Source organism: Hoplias malabaricus, chromosome 4 (assembly GCF_029633855.1).
Source record: "Hoplias malabaricus isolate fHopMal1 chromosome 4, fHopMal1.hap1, whole genome shotgun sequence".
Classification (NCBI taxonomy): domain Eukaryota; kingdom Metazoa; phylum Chordata; class Actinopteri; order Characiformes; family Erythrinidae; genus Hoplias; species Hoplias malabaricus.
In genome coordinates this window covers 31,666,020-31,680,074 of record NC_089803.1, presented here as the reverse complement: position 1 = coordinate 31,680,074, position 14,055 = coordinate 31,666,020, and the positions used below count along the sequence as shown (strand labels likewise).

Sequence of the window (14,055 nt, the reverse complement as noted above, 5' to 3'; positions counted from 1 at the left end):
TGATGTCTGTTGTTGGTACACACCAAAAACGCTGTGTGAAGTACAACCGATAACACAACACACATGGGTTAAACTGACCCAGCCATGCTGGATTATATGAATAACCCAACAGGCTCAACACCCAGAGTCTGGGTTTAAAAAAACACAACCCTGAAGCTTTTAGAGTTTATGATCTATTATACACAGATTCTCTCGCTGAGATATATTTGATAAATCCATTACATGGGTTGCCAAGCCTGTGAGTTGGCATGCTATAATGTGGTGGAAGAAGTAATGATGATGATGATGATGATGATGAAACCTGTGCTTTAGAGCTTTAGTTCATCCTTTGTTCATTAAGTGTTATGGAAACAGGGCAATGCTTTAATCATTCCACCCTTTCTTGTCTCATTAATGTCAGGTCAGTTAGAGCTGCTTAGAGAGACATGTTCAATGTATTTAAGAATCTTATCACTCTGCCTTCTGAGCAATTGAACAGGCATTTTTGGAAATGGCAGTTGATTATACAATACTACATGCAACTTCCAGTTTGAGTGTGTGTTTTTTTTTCATCCGTGAGCCTGAGCTAAAGAGTTATAACTGAGAAACTAATTAAATTACTGACTGAGGGAGGCAGTCTGATCTTGGACTTTGTGAGAAATTTTAAAGGAGTCTGTCCTCGTTTGAAACATTAAGGACTAACAAGGCTAACATGTCTGACAGCCTGGAGGATCAGCTGTCGAGCCTTCATTTTAGATTTCTTTTACTCCTTGCTGAGGAGTATAATGCAATCCCATTAAATTCATCTGTAGCAGTTTACTGCACATTGTGAGTTTGATCAAAACAATTCGATCTCGACAGGGGGCCGTTGGAGTGAAGTCAAATTGCAGGGCAGATTTATTACTTAGGAGTTGTACTTTCAAACCAAAAGGGAGAAAAAAAAACATTATTAAAACTTTGCTACATTTTCGATTCTAAGACTATTAAGAGTGCATGACTTTATTAGCAAGACGTCTGTGTGCATTTAAGTGTTTCCAACAGCATTAATGGAAAATTGTACATTTTACAGTTTAATATACACTGAAAAGTTCAAAGACATTTTATATCAGTGCAATGAGACTTCTGGAAGATGATTTAAAGCTTGTGTTCACTTGAAGCTCTTTGCCTGGCAGGACTATAAGGAAATGGAGTCTGTGTGCTCTTATCCGAAACTGTCTGAGTGCTGCAGCTCCTCAGAGCTTTTTTCTTGGAGCCGGGGCTGAGCTGATATTTTCGGGTGGAGCGGGGAGTCAAGGCTTCCATTCTCAGAGGCCGAGGAGGAGAGGAGGAAAACACAGAGTCATTAGAAGAGAACCTGGAGGATCTCCTGCCAGCACTCTCTTCATCCACATCGTCATCATCATCATCACAGCACAGTGCGTGATCCAACGCTTTATCACAGTGGTGGATCCTCTCCCCACTGCCAAAGAGCCAGCAAGTCTTTGGACTGTAGGGGGCCTTTAAAGGTCCATTTAGAGCAGGCAAGTCTCCACAGCTGCGCCGATACAGGGCAGGTTCTTGTCTCTTAGTCATATCCAGGAGAGGGTTGTGTAGTAAGTGATGTAGGTCACGGTTATTAGTAAAAGCCTCGGGTTTGAAAAGTTCCTCCAAAGCTCTCTCACTGCTGCCGCTGCCGCTAGCCAGGGTGAGTTTGTGCTCCTCTAGGTCGTCCTCTGTGTCCAAATCAATGCCAGCTGTCAGTTTGTCAATTTGAGACACTACCTGTGGAAAAGACAGAGGAAACTGAGTTAGGATTGAACTATCTGAAAGTCATGCATGGATAATATTTACAGAGTTACAAATGACAGAAGACTGCCAAAACAAAAATAAAATACATATTCCATTATATAGAAAATCCTAATGCTTTATTAATTTAAATTATATATATATATATATATATATATATATATATATATATATATATATATATATATATAATATATATATATATATATATATATATATATATTATATTATATATATATAATTTTTTTCAATAAAAGGTCACACTATTACCATAGATTGGGTACAGTTTGTTGCTGTGGCAAATTTATACAGTTTCAATCAGCCTGATTTCAATTAGCTTCAAAAACATACACTCAGTAATCAGTTTATTTAACCTTTAATGCAAGGCTAGTTCTATCATACTTCATACACAAGAGCAATTCAAAGTGATTTGCAATGTAAAAAAAAACAATCCAGAAACACAAGAGATTGTACACCTGCTCAGTCCTGCTATTATCCAGTCCAAATCAGATGAAATGTGATACTCCCTTAGCCCTCGGTGGCCAGAGAGCATAACTGGACTCACTCTATGAGTGGACAGTCTCTACCATTACTCAGCACAATGCTAGTTCAATGTAAGTGTCTGTTAACTATGAGCAAAACTGACCTGAATAGTTAGTGTTCTTCTCCAAGCATGTTGCATTGTTTATTTTCATTGAGTTAGAATCAGTTTGAAAAGAAGCAGTGGCTGACTTCACATCTGAGGAAGCAGGAGCCTTCACGCTCCTGTGACTGGGGGTGTGGCATCGTGTGACTGGGGAAACATAGCCAGTCGGTGTAATGGGCAATGATGAAAATTTTTTGAACATTTTGAAGTAACCTCATCCGAACTCTCAAAATAATAGAATGATTCACCTAACAAAGTGGCCAGTTACTTATTGAAGTCCAAACTACAGTACAATGATCATACTGAGTGGGATGATTGCCAATTTGTCTGACATTGCAACAGCTGTTATAAAAGTTTGCATTTGAGGTAATCATTTATCAAAAAAAGTGCTTCTCAAAGCCAAGCTGTGAACTTCCAAAACACTTTAAATCTTATCTCTCATTTTTTATGTGTATGCAGGAGCTTATGGGTAGTTTGTTTTTTCCTTTCCCGGTGTAACATCTTAACATGGGTGCTCGCCATACACTTCCACTTCAGTACTCCCTGGAAAAGAAGCTTTTTTTTTTTTTCCCTTGCGGAAGGCAAACTCAAGGTTGGCGCACACAACAGAGGCACAAAATCAAGCGTAGGAGGAAAGGATTCACACAGACACTGATGGAGGACTCTCCACACGCACACATTCATCAAAAGAGCCTCTCTACCTGGCTGCCTTTCACAGCTCCTCAATTCAAAACCACATGTGTGCAGTATGTATAAGTGCTATATATTATTAATGATCAGGGAGACACACTTTTTAAAAGCCTTTCCAAGTGGAACGTGAGACTGACAATGCCACATCTGCCTCTCGTGGTCTCTGAGGTAAATCTATGTTTAAAATATTGACCTTTATCGATTTAGCTCATTATCATATCAGGTGCTTTGACTCCCTCGCTGAAATGATGTTTCCTGCTCAGTGTGAAGAAAAATGCATTATGAGATGAATTTACAAACTGTTAACAAGCCATTCAGCCTACAGAGGGAGGAAAGTGATTACGATGGTATAGTCATATGATAATATAGTCATCTAAACAGTTCTGGCAGCTGCTGTAACTGTTTCATCCTTAACAGAGATGAGGTAGATCCTACCCGGAATCACTGGGCACAGGGCCAGTCACTCACACACTCAACCTGTGGACAGTCTGGCACAGTCTATCATCCTAATGCCATGTGTTTTTATAGAATGCGGACACTACATTAAAGTCATTTAAAACATTAAAAACAATAGCAAATGTGACACAAGGATATAAAACATGACCTTTCCAGAAACTAGCATAAACATAATAGCAGTAAATGGAATGTGATAATAAAGAAATATGAGAAATATTTAATGATAAGTGTGATCCAGAAGTTACAAACACAGACTTGGCATAGATCTGCTATGGAACAGTCCCACATAAGCAGAGCACACGAATGACAAGAGTCTGACAGAAAGCGCTCTCCACCTGCTGTGCACCTGCAGTAGAAAGCATGAAACACACCTACCTCCACCCCCACCTCCCAAACACACACAAACAATCTTGTTTCCATGAATTGTGGGGACACAACATACAGACTTCTAATCTATTTTGTGGAGACTTGTCATTAACCTTTCCATACGCACCACTGAATTAACCCTAAACCTTACTCTAAACTTAAACCAACCTTGAAACGTCTTCACATTAAAATGTGGGGACAAGCTGGTGGTGTGATAAGTGTGATATATTCCTGGTGTACACACACACATACACACACACACACATACAGTCACAGTCAAGCTACTGACTGGAGTTTCCTGACATTGTGAGTTTTGTGTAACTGCATCACAACACTGTAAAAATGGCCAGTTCAAACTAAAGCAAGTGACAAGAAAATGGACCGCTTTCATTCAATTCAAATACACTGAATGAGGCAATATTTGAGTTTAGATCATCAACTGGCAATTTTTTACACAATTAAAAAAGAAAAAAAAGCACTCCTGCCTTGTTTCACTTCGTACAGTGCTGTTCTAAATCATAAAGAGAGGGCTGAGTGCTCTCAGATGTTACCCTGTGGATGGAGATCTTGTGTATCAGTGTATGTTAGTCTCCTCCATGCAGCCTCACCCTGATAGATGCACTGTGCTGACAGGGAGTTTGTGTTTAACACATCACTCTGACAGCTGGAGATGATAGCATCCTGACAGGACAGTGAAAGAGACATGTTGTGAAGGACTGGGTGAAGGGAGCAAGGGTAGATTGATAACTGAGAGACTCAGTTAGCTCGCAAAAAGAAAACTGCCAGGGACTTGAGTTGTGGCCATCATTTTTACGGGCGACACTAATGCACCTTCCCAGTCCATAGTTGCTCCTGGTGATGCACACGTCTGTTTATAAGCTGAAAGAAAATAATCAGAGGGGACTAGAACGTAAAGCTCCTATAAAAAGACATCAATAAATTCCAGCAAACACAAGGACTGGACCAACAGAACAGATCAATCACGCCCGGTCAGGAGAGGTATCAGTTATGGCTGATTTTAGCCCTCAGGGGAATCAATATTGGACCACAGATGAGCAAGAAACTGCCAAGAAGATTGAGATATGTTCTTATAGGAAAGACTATTTTAGTGTGTTCCCAAGAAACACCGCAGAGACCTTCTACCGACAGATGTATTACCATAGCTAAGAATACTGTAATATATTCCTGAAACTTGGAAGCAAATGTTTTAATCCTTCAGCTAGGGGTATGCATACTATATGCATACTTTACTTCTTCCCTCAGAATATTGTAGTTTATTACTACAGCTAGGAGTACTCTATTTCTAAACTCTGAATATCTGTCCAGATTTGCTACAGCATTCCCATATACTACATTGTATTCTTTCAGCCCGGAATAATAGCCATTTATATTCAGATTCTTAGAAATGTTAGAATGTATTTCCAGAGTAATACTGCCAGGATTACTCTAGGGTAGCGGTTCCCAAAGAGGGTGGGTGCTCCCCACTGTTATAATGGGAGCTGCAGTAAGGTAGAGAAATTATGTATACAGTACATAATGCATGTCACCTGTAAAGATTCCATTAAAGATTTGTCAATTTATTTTGTTTTATTTAATAATAAGTTGCAGTTTTCTATGTATTACAGTGTTTCAAATAAATTCCAGTGAAGTCTGGGGGGAGGGAGAGGCTCAAAATATATCAAAGGGGGCCACTGCAGAAAACGATTTGGAGCCACTGCTCTATTTTAACAATAAATATTGTAATGTATTCCTACAGCCAGGAATAGTATAGTGCATTCAGAGAATTTTGGAATGCTTTGTTTAATTTCAATAGCTAGGAGTACTACTGTGTCAAAGACACCAGTAACAGGAGCTAAATATTCTGTAGAGGAAGAGTTTAGTAGAATTTCTTCACCTCTCATATTACAGAAAGGAAAAACACAGTACAGCTTATCTGGTGGGACAGAATGAAAACAGAGACGTGACCCTGACAAATGAAAAGCAAAGGAAAAGGTGATTTCCTGATGCTGTGGAGAGAGGGCTCTCACTGTTTACCTGCTGATAATTAGGCTTCAAAACTGACAGCTTGTTTGTGTTACGTGTCACTTTGTCTGCCGGGGTGTCAGTGCAAATCTCACCCCTTGTTAAGCTGCCTGTCGGATCAGCCGTTTTGATGCTGCGTGTGTGTGTGTGTATGAGTGTTTTATTTCTTTTTTTATTTATTTATACATATCTACCTTTTTCTTGCCTCTGATATAGCCCAAACAGGCTCCAGGCTCCAATTATAAGCCCCTGAGGGAACCCAGATACGTGTGGTGTGTGTATGTGTGTGTTTTACCTCTCTGAGCTCTCTGGCCACGTCCTTCAGCTCAATCAGAACCTGCTCCAGCTGTTCCATCACCATCCTGATGTGGCTGCGGATGCACTGCCTGTGATCCTGACCCTCGCTCAGGCTCAGGGGTCCTAGCAGAGTGCTCTGGAACATCCTGCACTTGGGCACACCAGCAGCCAGCAGGGCACAGGGGTCTGGGCTTCATGTCTAAAGCCCCCCAGACTCACAGTGGTCATCCGCACTCGGGCAGTGGTGAATGTGCACATGGTCAGATGAAGATAAGTTCCACCATGGAACTCCTTACATGACTTTCCTTCACTGTGACAAATTCAGGTACTCTTATTTTCCAACCTAAGATGCTTAATTACACCGTGTATAATTGAACCGAAAGGGTCTGGGGCCATAGGATAACAACAGAATTGTTATTGAACATCACATATCTAGGCCTATCAATAGCAAAGTATATACAGCAAGGGCCTATATGTGGGATCACATTTTAATACAAACAGATAAAGGTTTTGTTCAACTTAAGGTACATAAATAATAATACCATGAGGATAATGAACTATAAAGGCTTGCATAAGCCTGCAAGGTTCAATTCCTTGCTGCTGTTACAACTATGTAACCAATGTGTCATTAAATATTAACTATATACATAGGCCTATCAAGAGTCTAATCAGCTGCATAAGCTTATACATCTGCCCCATTTCTTCCCTCACTTTCATAATAAATATATTATTTACATGTGAGCTTTGTTATTGTCTATGAACAAAGGCAGAAACATAGTTGTAGCTGAATACAGACCCTTGTAATTTAAGCCTGTAGGAAATCTGCAGTTTCCTTTGGGATCAATATGTGTTGAATAATTCCAGTGATATGTATAAATCATTTAAATAAAAGAAAAGAACAAGAAGTAATTAGCATAACCGGAAACATCTCTTTTCTGGTACGCTTGTTAAAATACAAACGCTGCTACTCTAGGAGTTTGGGAGTGTTCCTCTTGAACTGAAACGACCTCAGAGCAGCACCCAAAGTAACGGTTGATTCAGCATCTTATGCAGTCTTTGTACTCACAGACTTGAACCAGTGACTATTATTTCCCAGCAAGCAGAAGCCGAAAAACCCATCTCAGGGCAAGTTAGCCACCACATATCCAGTCATGCTTCTTCAAGTGGATTGAGAGCGTGGAGATGAAGCCACAAAACAGGAATCCAGCCCGAAGACAGAGAGGCAGAAGGGAGCCTGAGAGAGGCTGAGTGTGTCCCATACGACACGTCAGAGAAAGAGGAAAGAGCCTTCCTGCCAAACATCACAGCTTCTAAGAGCAAAGCATCACCGTTCACTTCCCAACAGGCGCCTGCTTCACTTTCACATAAACATCACTCCCACCATCCATCCTCTGCAGTTTTTCCACAGCCATGGCACTGCTCCAGGTTTGGCATTATCCCAGCCGTCCAAGTCTCAGCTCCGGTGTCCAGAAGAGGAGTGCTGAGAGTGAGAGTGCTTTCTGCTGCGCTCCGTCTGTGCTCTGTGCTGTGTAGAGCATCTCTCATCTCCAGCAGTTACAGCTCTAACTGCTCCAACCAGGGAGGCAGGCTTCAGTTCACTGCTTCTCTCTCTCTCTCTCTCTCTCTCTCTGTGTGTGTGTGTGTGTCTTTCCTATTCTTTCTCCCCTGTTCTCTCACTCCCACTTCCACTTTCCCTGCTCTGATTTTTTTCCCTTCCTTTCTGTCTTTCCTGTTCTTCTCCGCCTTTGACTCACATCCCACTTTCTTTTGTCGCTCTCTATCACTCTCTCCCTTTTTAACTCCCCCAATTTTCTTTCTCTCCTTCTTACTCACTCTCACTGATTCATCTCGCTCTATCTACCTCACTCTTTCTCTCTCCTTCCGTAACAATTCCTCTCTCACTATAAATTCTCACTCTCATTCTCTCACTCTCCCTCTACTTTCATTTTTCTTCTCTTTAATTTAGTTCTATCACTCAGTCCCCACCCTCTCTTCTATCTCTGCTCTCTCTCTCTCTCACACACACACACACACACACACACTCCACTTTCTTTTCTTTTTTTTATTCAACACCCTCCTTCACACTCGTTACACTTGCCTCTTTCCCCTTGTGCACCCTTATACATTAATTTCCTATCTTTCCCTCTCACGCTGTTCCTCTCAATCATAATGGGCATTTTAAATTTTAATAGTCCCTTCTATTCCACTCTATAAAAACTCTCTCTTTTTCTATGTCTCATACAAATACACACATGTATACGCACACACCCACACATTACAGACATTTGTTAGTCATTTTTACATTTGACATATACACACACTCACACACAAGTTTGCTCATACGCCCTCAAGCTTCTCTTTTCCAGTAGCTTGCCACCTCAATGGAGAAAGAAGATTAATTCAATTCAGTGTTGCAGTGCAAGCAGAGAGACATGAATGCACCAGAGTTGCTGCAATGGAAGCAGGGCACATTATCCCATTAAAACACATTAATGAAAAGCACAGGAGAGAGAGAGTCACAGGAAACCACTCGCTCCGCTCTGGCTCCTGCTGCTGCTGTAATTATATAGAAGATGCCTCAACTCATGAACTCATGCAGCATGCTATCAATACTGGCCTGGCTGTGTGTGCAGGTCTATTAAACATAGTCTGTACTGTGATGTGTAATTCATTTATGTAACCTTTTCCCTTAAAACCCTAAACATTTGTTTCCTCACTCTGATGCCTACATGTCATCAGGCCTGAAAATACCATGTATTTAAAAAAAAACGTGTTCTGGGATTTTTAGCACAAATGATGCAAAAAGATTTAATATAGAACAGTCATTCTGGGGAATTTGTATTGTCCACATTTTCATTTATTCATTGTCTGTAACTGCTTATCCAGTTCAGGGTTGTGGTGGGTCTGGAGCCTACCTGGGACCAGTGGGCACAAGGAAGGAACACAACCCAGAGGGGGTGCCAGTCACACCTACTGGCACTCTCACCTGTGAACACTTTTCCACCTACCAACGAGAGTTTTTGGACTGTGGGAAGAAACCGGAGCACCTAGAGGACACCCTTATAGACACAGGGAGAACACACAAAACTCATCAAGACTCACCGACAGTCACGCGAAGCAGGGCTCAAATCCACAACCTCCATGACCCCGAAGCCATGTGACACCGGGTATTGTACACAAATGAAACAAAAAAAGTACATTCAATAGAGTTTTATTTTTTGGGAGTTTTGACTTTTGTTTTGATTTTCAAATATAATTGTCTGAGTTATACAGAGAAATATAATTGAATAATAAACATTCAACAATAAATTAAAGGAGCATAATGAAAGGTATGGCTGGTGTTTGTTCTTGATGATACAGTAATACCCTGACTTATGAGTTTAATTTGTTCTGTGACTGAGCATGTAATTCAATTTGCTCGTATATCAAATTAAATTTCCCCATAAAAATAAACTGAAATATTATTCATCAAAAAAAGTGAAAACACTGAAAAATGAACAATCGTTCCAAGAATTATGCCCAGTTTTACCTAACGAAGCCAGCCAATCACAGGTTTTGTGGCTAGCTGTAGCAGGCAATGTCAAATGTACAGCTGATGATACCAAGTGAAAGGTCATCAGAGCCTATACCATGGCAGCAAATGACAACCAGAATTTCTCGAGTTTCACTGACGGCAAAGCAACAGCTAAAGGAAAGACAACATGGAAGAGATGGCTAACGGTATTAGCTACTGAGCTAAGAACAAATGTGCAGCAAGCCTACACTTTGAAGTCCATACCCAGAATGAATTTTCCTCAGCACCTTACTCCAAGAGGCCCTAGCATCACATGAGGCTGACATCACTAAGGACCCTCATGCAGGCAGACTGAATAGAAAGGAGACACAGGCAATGAAAATGGCAGTAGCACTCAGGCAGTGCAATATTAGTGGTAATTCTGGTTCAGGAGAGAACATTTAGCCTTTCTTTATTAAATTCCCTACAGAGTCTACCCAACATCCCTAATATACTAAGGAGAGAAAAAACCTGAAAAACAAAACTACCCATTCATAGTGAGTTGACTACATAGGCAACATTTGGCTGCATCAAATAGTATTTTTCTGCTATTTATTTTAGTAGAATAGGGTAATTTTATACATTTTGGTAGATCATTGTGCTTTTTACTCAATGTTCCAACTGGCAAGCTAACTTGGTAACTTTTAGTATGTGCTGTTTTCAAACATTTTTACTCAAGTAACATAGCAGTTGGTTGGGCTGATCATTGCTTTAAAACCTGTCTAAAAATAATGAGTCAATACGCTATTTTATAAGGTTTTGTTTTGGTTGAAATGCTGCCTAAGCAAGGTAGCTCAGATACTGAGAAACACCCCATATCTTAGGTAGAACCTAGCCTGTCCAAATGCATTTTTCAGAAAGCTTTACTGAGGGTGAAATGCATACTTTTGCATCCCTGTAGAATCAGGCTTGAACACTGCATTCAAAAGTGTGATAATAACACAGCATGTGGGCCTGAAAACTGACAGTTCCAGTATAATTGCAGGACTGTGCTTCTGTCATTCTGACTATGCAAACACTGGCATGACATGGACGAATAAAAGCTCGGTTACAAAAGACCCAAGGCCACAGCACAGCACTGACACATATAGTGTTTCCCTGCTCACTCTACAGTTTACTGTATAACTCCAGACTAGACTAGCTCATTTGCATCTTCTTCTTGTCCATTACCATGGAACCCATTCTGTCTGCACAAAGTGTGAATGACAAAATATTAAAATAAACAGTTTTTTTAATAAGCAATTTATATATAACTTCCTACAATATGAAAATCAGGCTGATAGCACCCCACAAGACATATCTAATGGTATCCAGAGCTCAAAATTGCTTCTAAATTGTGTGAAAGCAGTAAGTGGAGACTAAAACTGTCATTCATTATCAGAGTGTAATGGCTGTTGCATGGATTTCACTTTATTCTGAAATGTAAGGCACAGTCTTAGAGATCCCAGAGATGAAATGCAAAGCAATTTCATCATCTCAGATGTAGGAATTTAGTTATTCAAATAGATACTAACATTAGATTAGATGAACAGATAAACAGATAAACTATATATATATATATATATATATATATATATATATATATATATATATATATATATATATATATATAGGTAACCATTCCTAAAGCTTTATTTGAATTCACCCAGAATTTACCAGTTACTATTCAATACTTAAACAGATAGTGTCGCTCTCCTTGTGTCCACATGGGTTTCCTCAGGGTGATTCAGTTTTGTCAAACAGTTTAAAACCCTGTATGTAGGCTTGGGCAGTACAATGTTAATAATGTATATCACTGTACTTAAACTTTAAATGCAAAATGAGGGCTGTATTAATCAAAATTATGATGTGTGGGGAATATCAAATACCTGTTCTGAGTCTGTTTGGTTAGTACATGCCAAAATCCTCTGCACTCATGTGCTACAGGGAGAGGAGATGTGGGAACTCAATGACTGGTGATGTCATGCTGTGAAAACAAGTCAGCAGTCCCCCAATAGTTGTGAGTTCAGCTGAGTTCAGGTAATATCCAGTCAAAGCAAAGCTGAAAACAGGCAACAACACTATGAAGGCCCTTCAGTCAACTTTGTGCTCACATATATGAGACTTTATTCCCTAAATGTGTGTCTTACATTGTATATAACAATTTCTTGCATTGTATATAACAGTTTCTTAAACATTTTTTAAGCACTGTACATAGTCAATGATGCTGGCTCCTCTCTCAACATCCACAGATGAAATGCAATTGTGTAAGGCAACTTACACCCAACTGTTCCCTGGATGCTGAGAATAGCTGCCCGCTGTTCCAGGTGGGTGTAGGCTCACTGCCATGGGTTAAATGTAAAGGTACATGTTACATATTTTACAAAGACAATCATGGCACTTTAATCATGTTTATCACAAAGTGTAAAATTAAGAATGCTACACTGTATTGTGTAATTTCTGAGTGAAGAACATGGGACCTGTACAGGGTCCTATCATATTAACTGTGGTTTTGTGAATACTGTATAGAATTACTCAAACATGTCAGCGAGTCCAGACACAACCATCCATACCAGGGATGGCAAGCTCCAGTCCTGGAGTCATATGCCCCTTTCAGACAAGCACAGTAATCCAGAAATGTTCCAGAATTTATCTGGATGAACTGTATGCGTGAACATGACTGTAACATCACGATCTGCCTTTGTTTTTTCTTTTTCCTTTCCCTCCTTATATGGCTATATGCTGTTTCTTGTTTGTGGTTCACTGTTCCTATGTCTTTGTTACCCCCTGCACCTGGGACTTGTTTTTGCCAAAATCACTGAATGTTCTCACATGGTCCTTGTTCCTCTGACTTTTATAGCTACCCCATGTCTTTGTCTTCTCCCTTGGTTGGCATTATTTACCTACTCAGGTTTTGTGTTGTTTGTGTGTGTGTGTTTAGCTCCTGTATTTTGTCTTAATATTCCCCACAGAGTAACTAGTTCTTGTTTGTATTTTTCTAATCACAGAAAAATTCATTTTCCTTTCACAGAAAGACAAGAGGACAATCCCCAGACTGTTGGACCCCAGCCTTCTGGGACCATTGCTGTCCTCTCAGCTCCAGACCATTCAGTGTGTAGCCTAGGCTTAGCTTTGCAGAAGGCTGCTAGATATCAGTCCTATTTTTACAACCTTAGAAAATGACCTTGAAATGAAAAGAAACTGAGACATGTTCATTTATATTTTCACAAGGAGACCTGGGCTGTAGATGTCCCACTTCTTATTAGCTGCACTGACCTTGTGGATGAAACACTGGAATACAGCAAAAGCATGAGCAAGGAGATATTTGAGTGCCCTGAGGCTGCCTTCTGTTTTCATCTTCCTTTTAAGGAAAACTGTGAAGGGTCTACTTCTGGTGCATGAAGACCACAAGGGGAAGGCACATTTCATCAAACTATTCTCAACCATTCTCATTGGTAGCTATTCTATCATGGAAAATTGATTTCACCTCATAAAAATTTGTGACAGGAAAATACAGAATTCCTTTTTTCTGATCTGCAGCGTTCAAACATATCAAGCTGTCACCTCATCTATAAACTAAAACGTTTACTCTGAGGGGAACAGAACCCCTCCAATTCTGTGGAAAAAGCAGCGGGTCTTGATTAGAGTTTAGTAGCCTACTTTATACTGAGCCTGTTTCTGCCCTCTGTCGGAGAAATGTGTAATTACACACAGTAACATCAGATAAGATTAAATCACTGCACCACATAAATGCAACAATATATTTTTACTAGCCATCAGGGAGACACAAAATAATACAAAAAGTAATACAAAATGAGCTAGAAAAAAATTCTCTAAACACCTTTACAGAGCATGATTCACTAATTGCTCAATTCCAGAGTTATAACTCACTGAGGTCTAACTCTAACTCATCATTGATGCTAGAAGTAAAAAAAAAAAAAAAGCCCTGTCACATAAACATAAAGCACAAAAATATATAAATAAGAAAGAAAGACAACAACCCCTAAAATGGACTGTAGCTCTTTTCAGTCAATAATTACATTCCATTCTGGGCTGGACAGCAGTTAACACTTACACACAGCCACGCGCGCACACACACACACACTCACACACACATGCACAGCACCTATTTACAAATGGCACAAATTTACCAAGCACCACACACAGCACACCACACACAGACGACTATCGGTTTGATTCTATTGTCTTCTTTCCATTTACTTTACACTATAAACAGGCTTCACCTACTGTTGACAATGTGACTATATTTATGTAGTGGGAT

At 39.9% G+C, this 14,055-nt stretch overlaps 1 protein-coding gene across 2 annotated transcripts; it reads right to left on the bottom strand.

Annotated features, from left to right (window-relative positions):
* Positions 1-7,918, bottom strand: LOC136695475 (inhibitory synaptic factor 1). 2 transcript variants are annotated; one of them, XM_066669578.1, is made up of 2 exons: positions 6,240-7,918; positions 1-1,740 (listed from the first exon to the last, which is right to left on the bottom strand). In XM_066669578.1, exons 1-2 carry the CDS (start codon positions 6,384-6,386, stop codon positions 1,114-1,116), a joined length of 774 nt encoding a protein of 257 aa, XP_066525675.1. In that variant the 5' UTR covers positions 6,387-7,918; the 3' UTR covers positions 1-1,113. The 2 variants fall into 2 exon arrangements, with proteins under 2 accessions (XP_066525675.1, XP_066525676.1); XM_066669579.1 differs by lacking the exon at positions 6,240-7,918 and adding an exon at positions 2,411-2,703.
* Between the last annotated feature and the right edge of the window lie 6,137 nt (positions 7,919-14,055).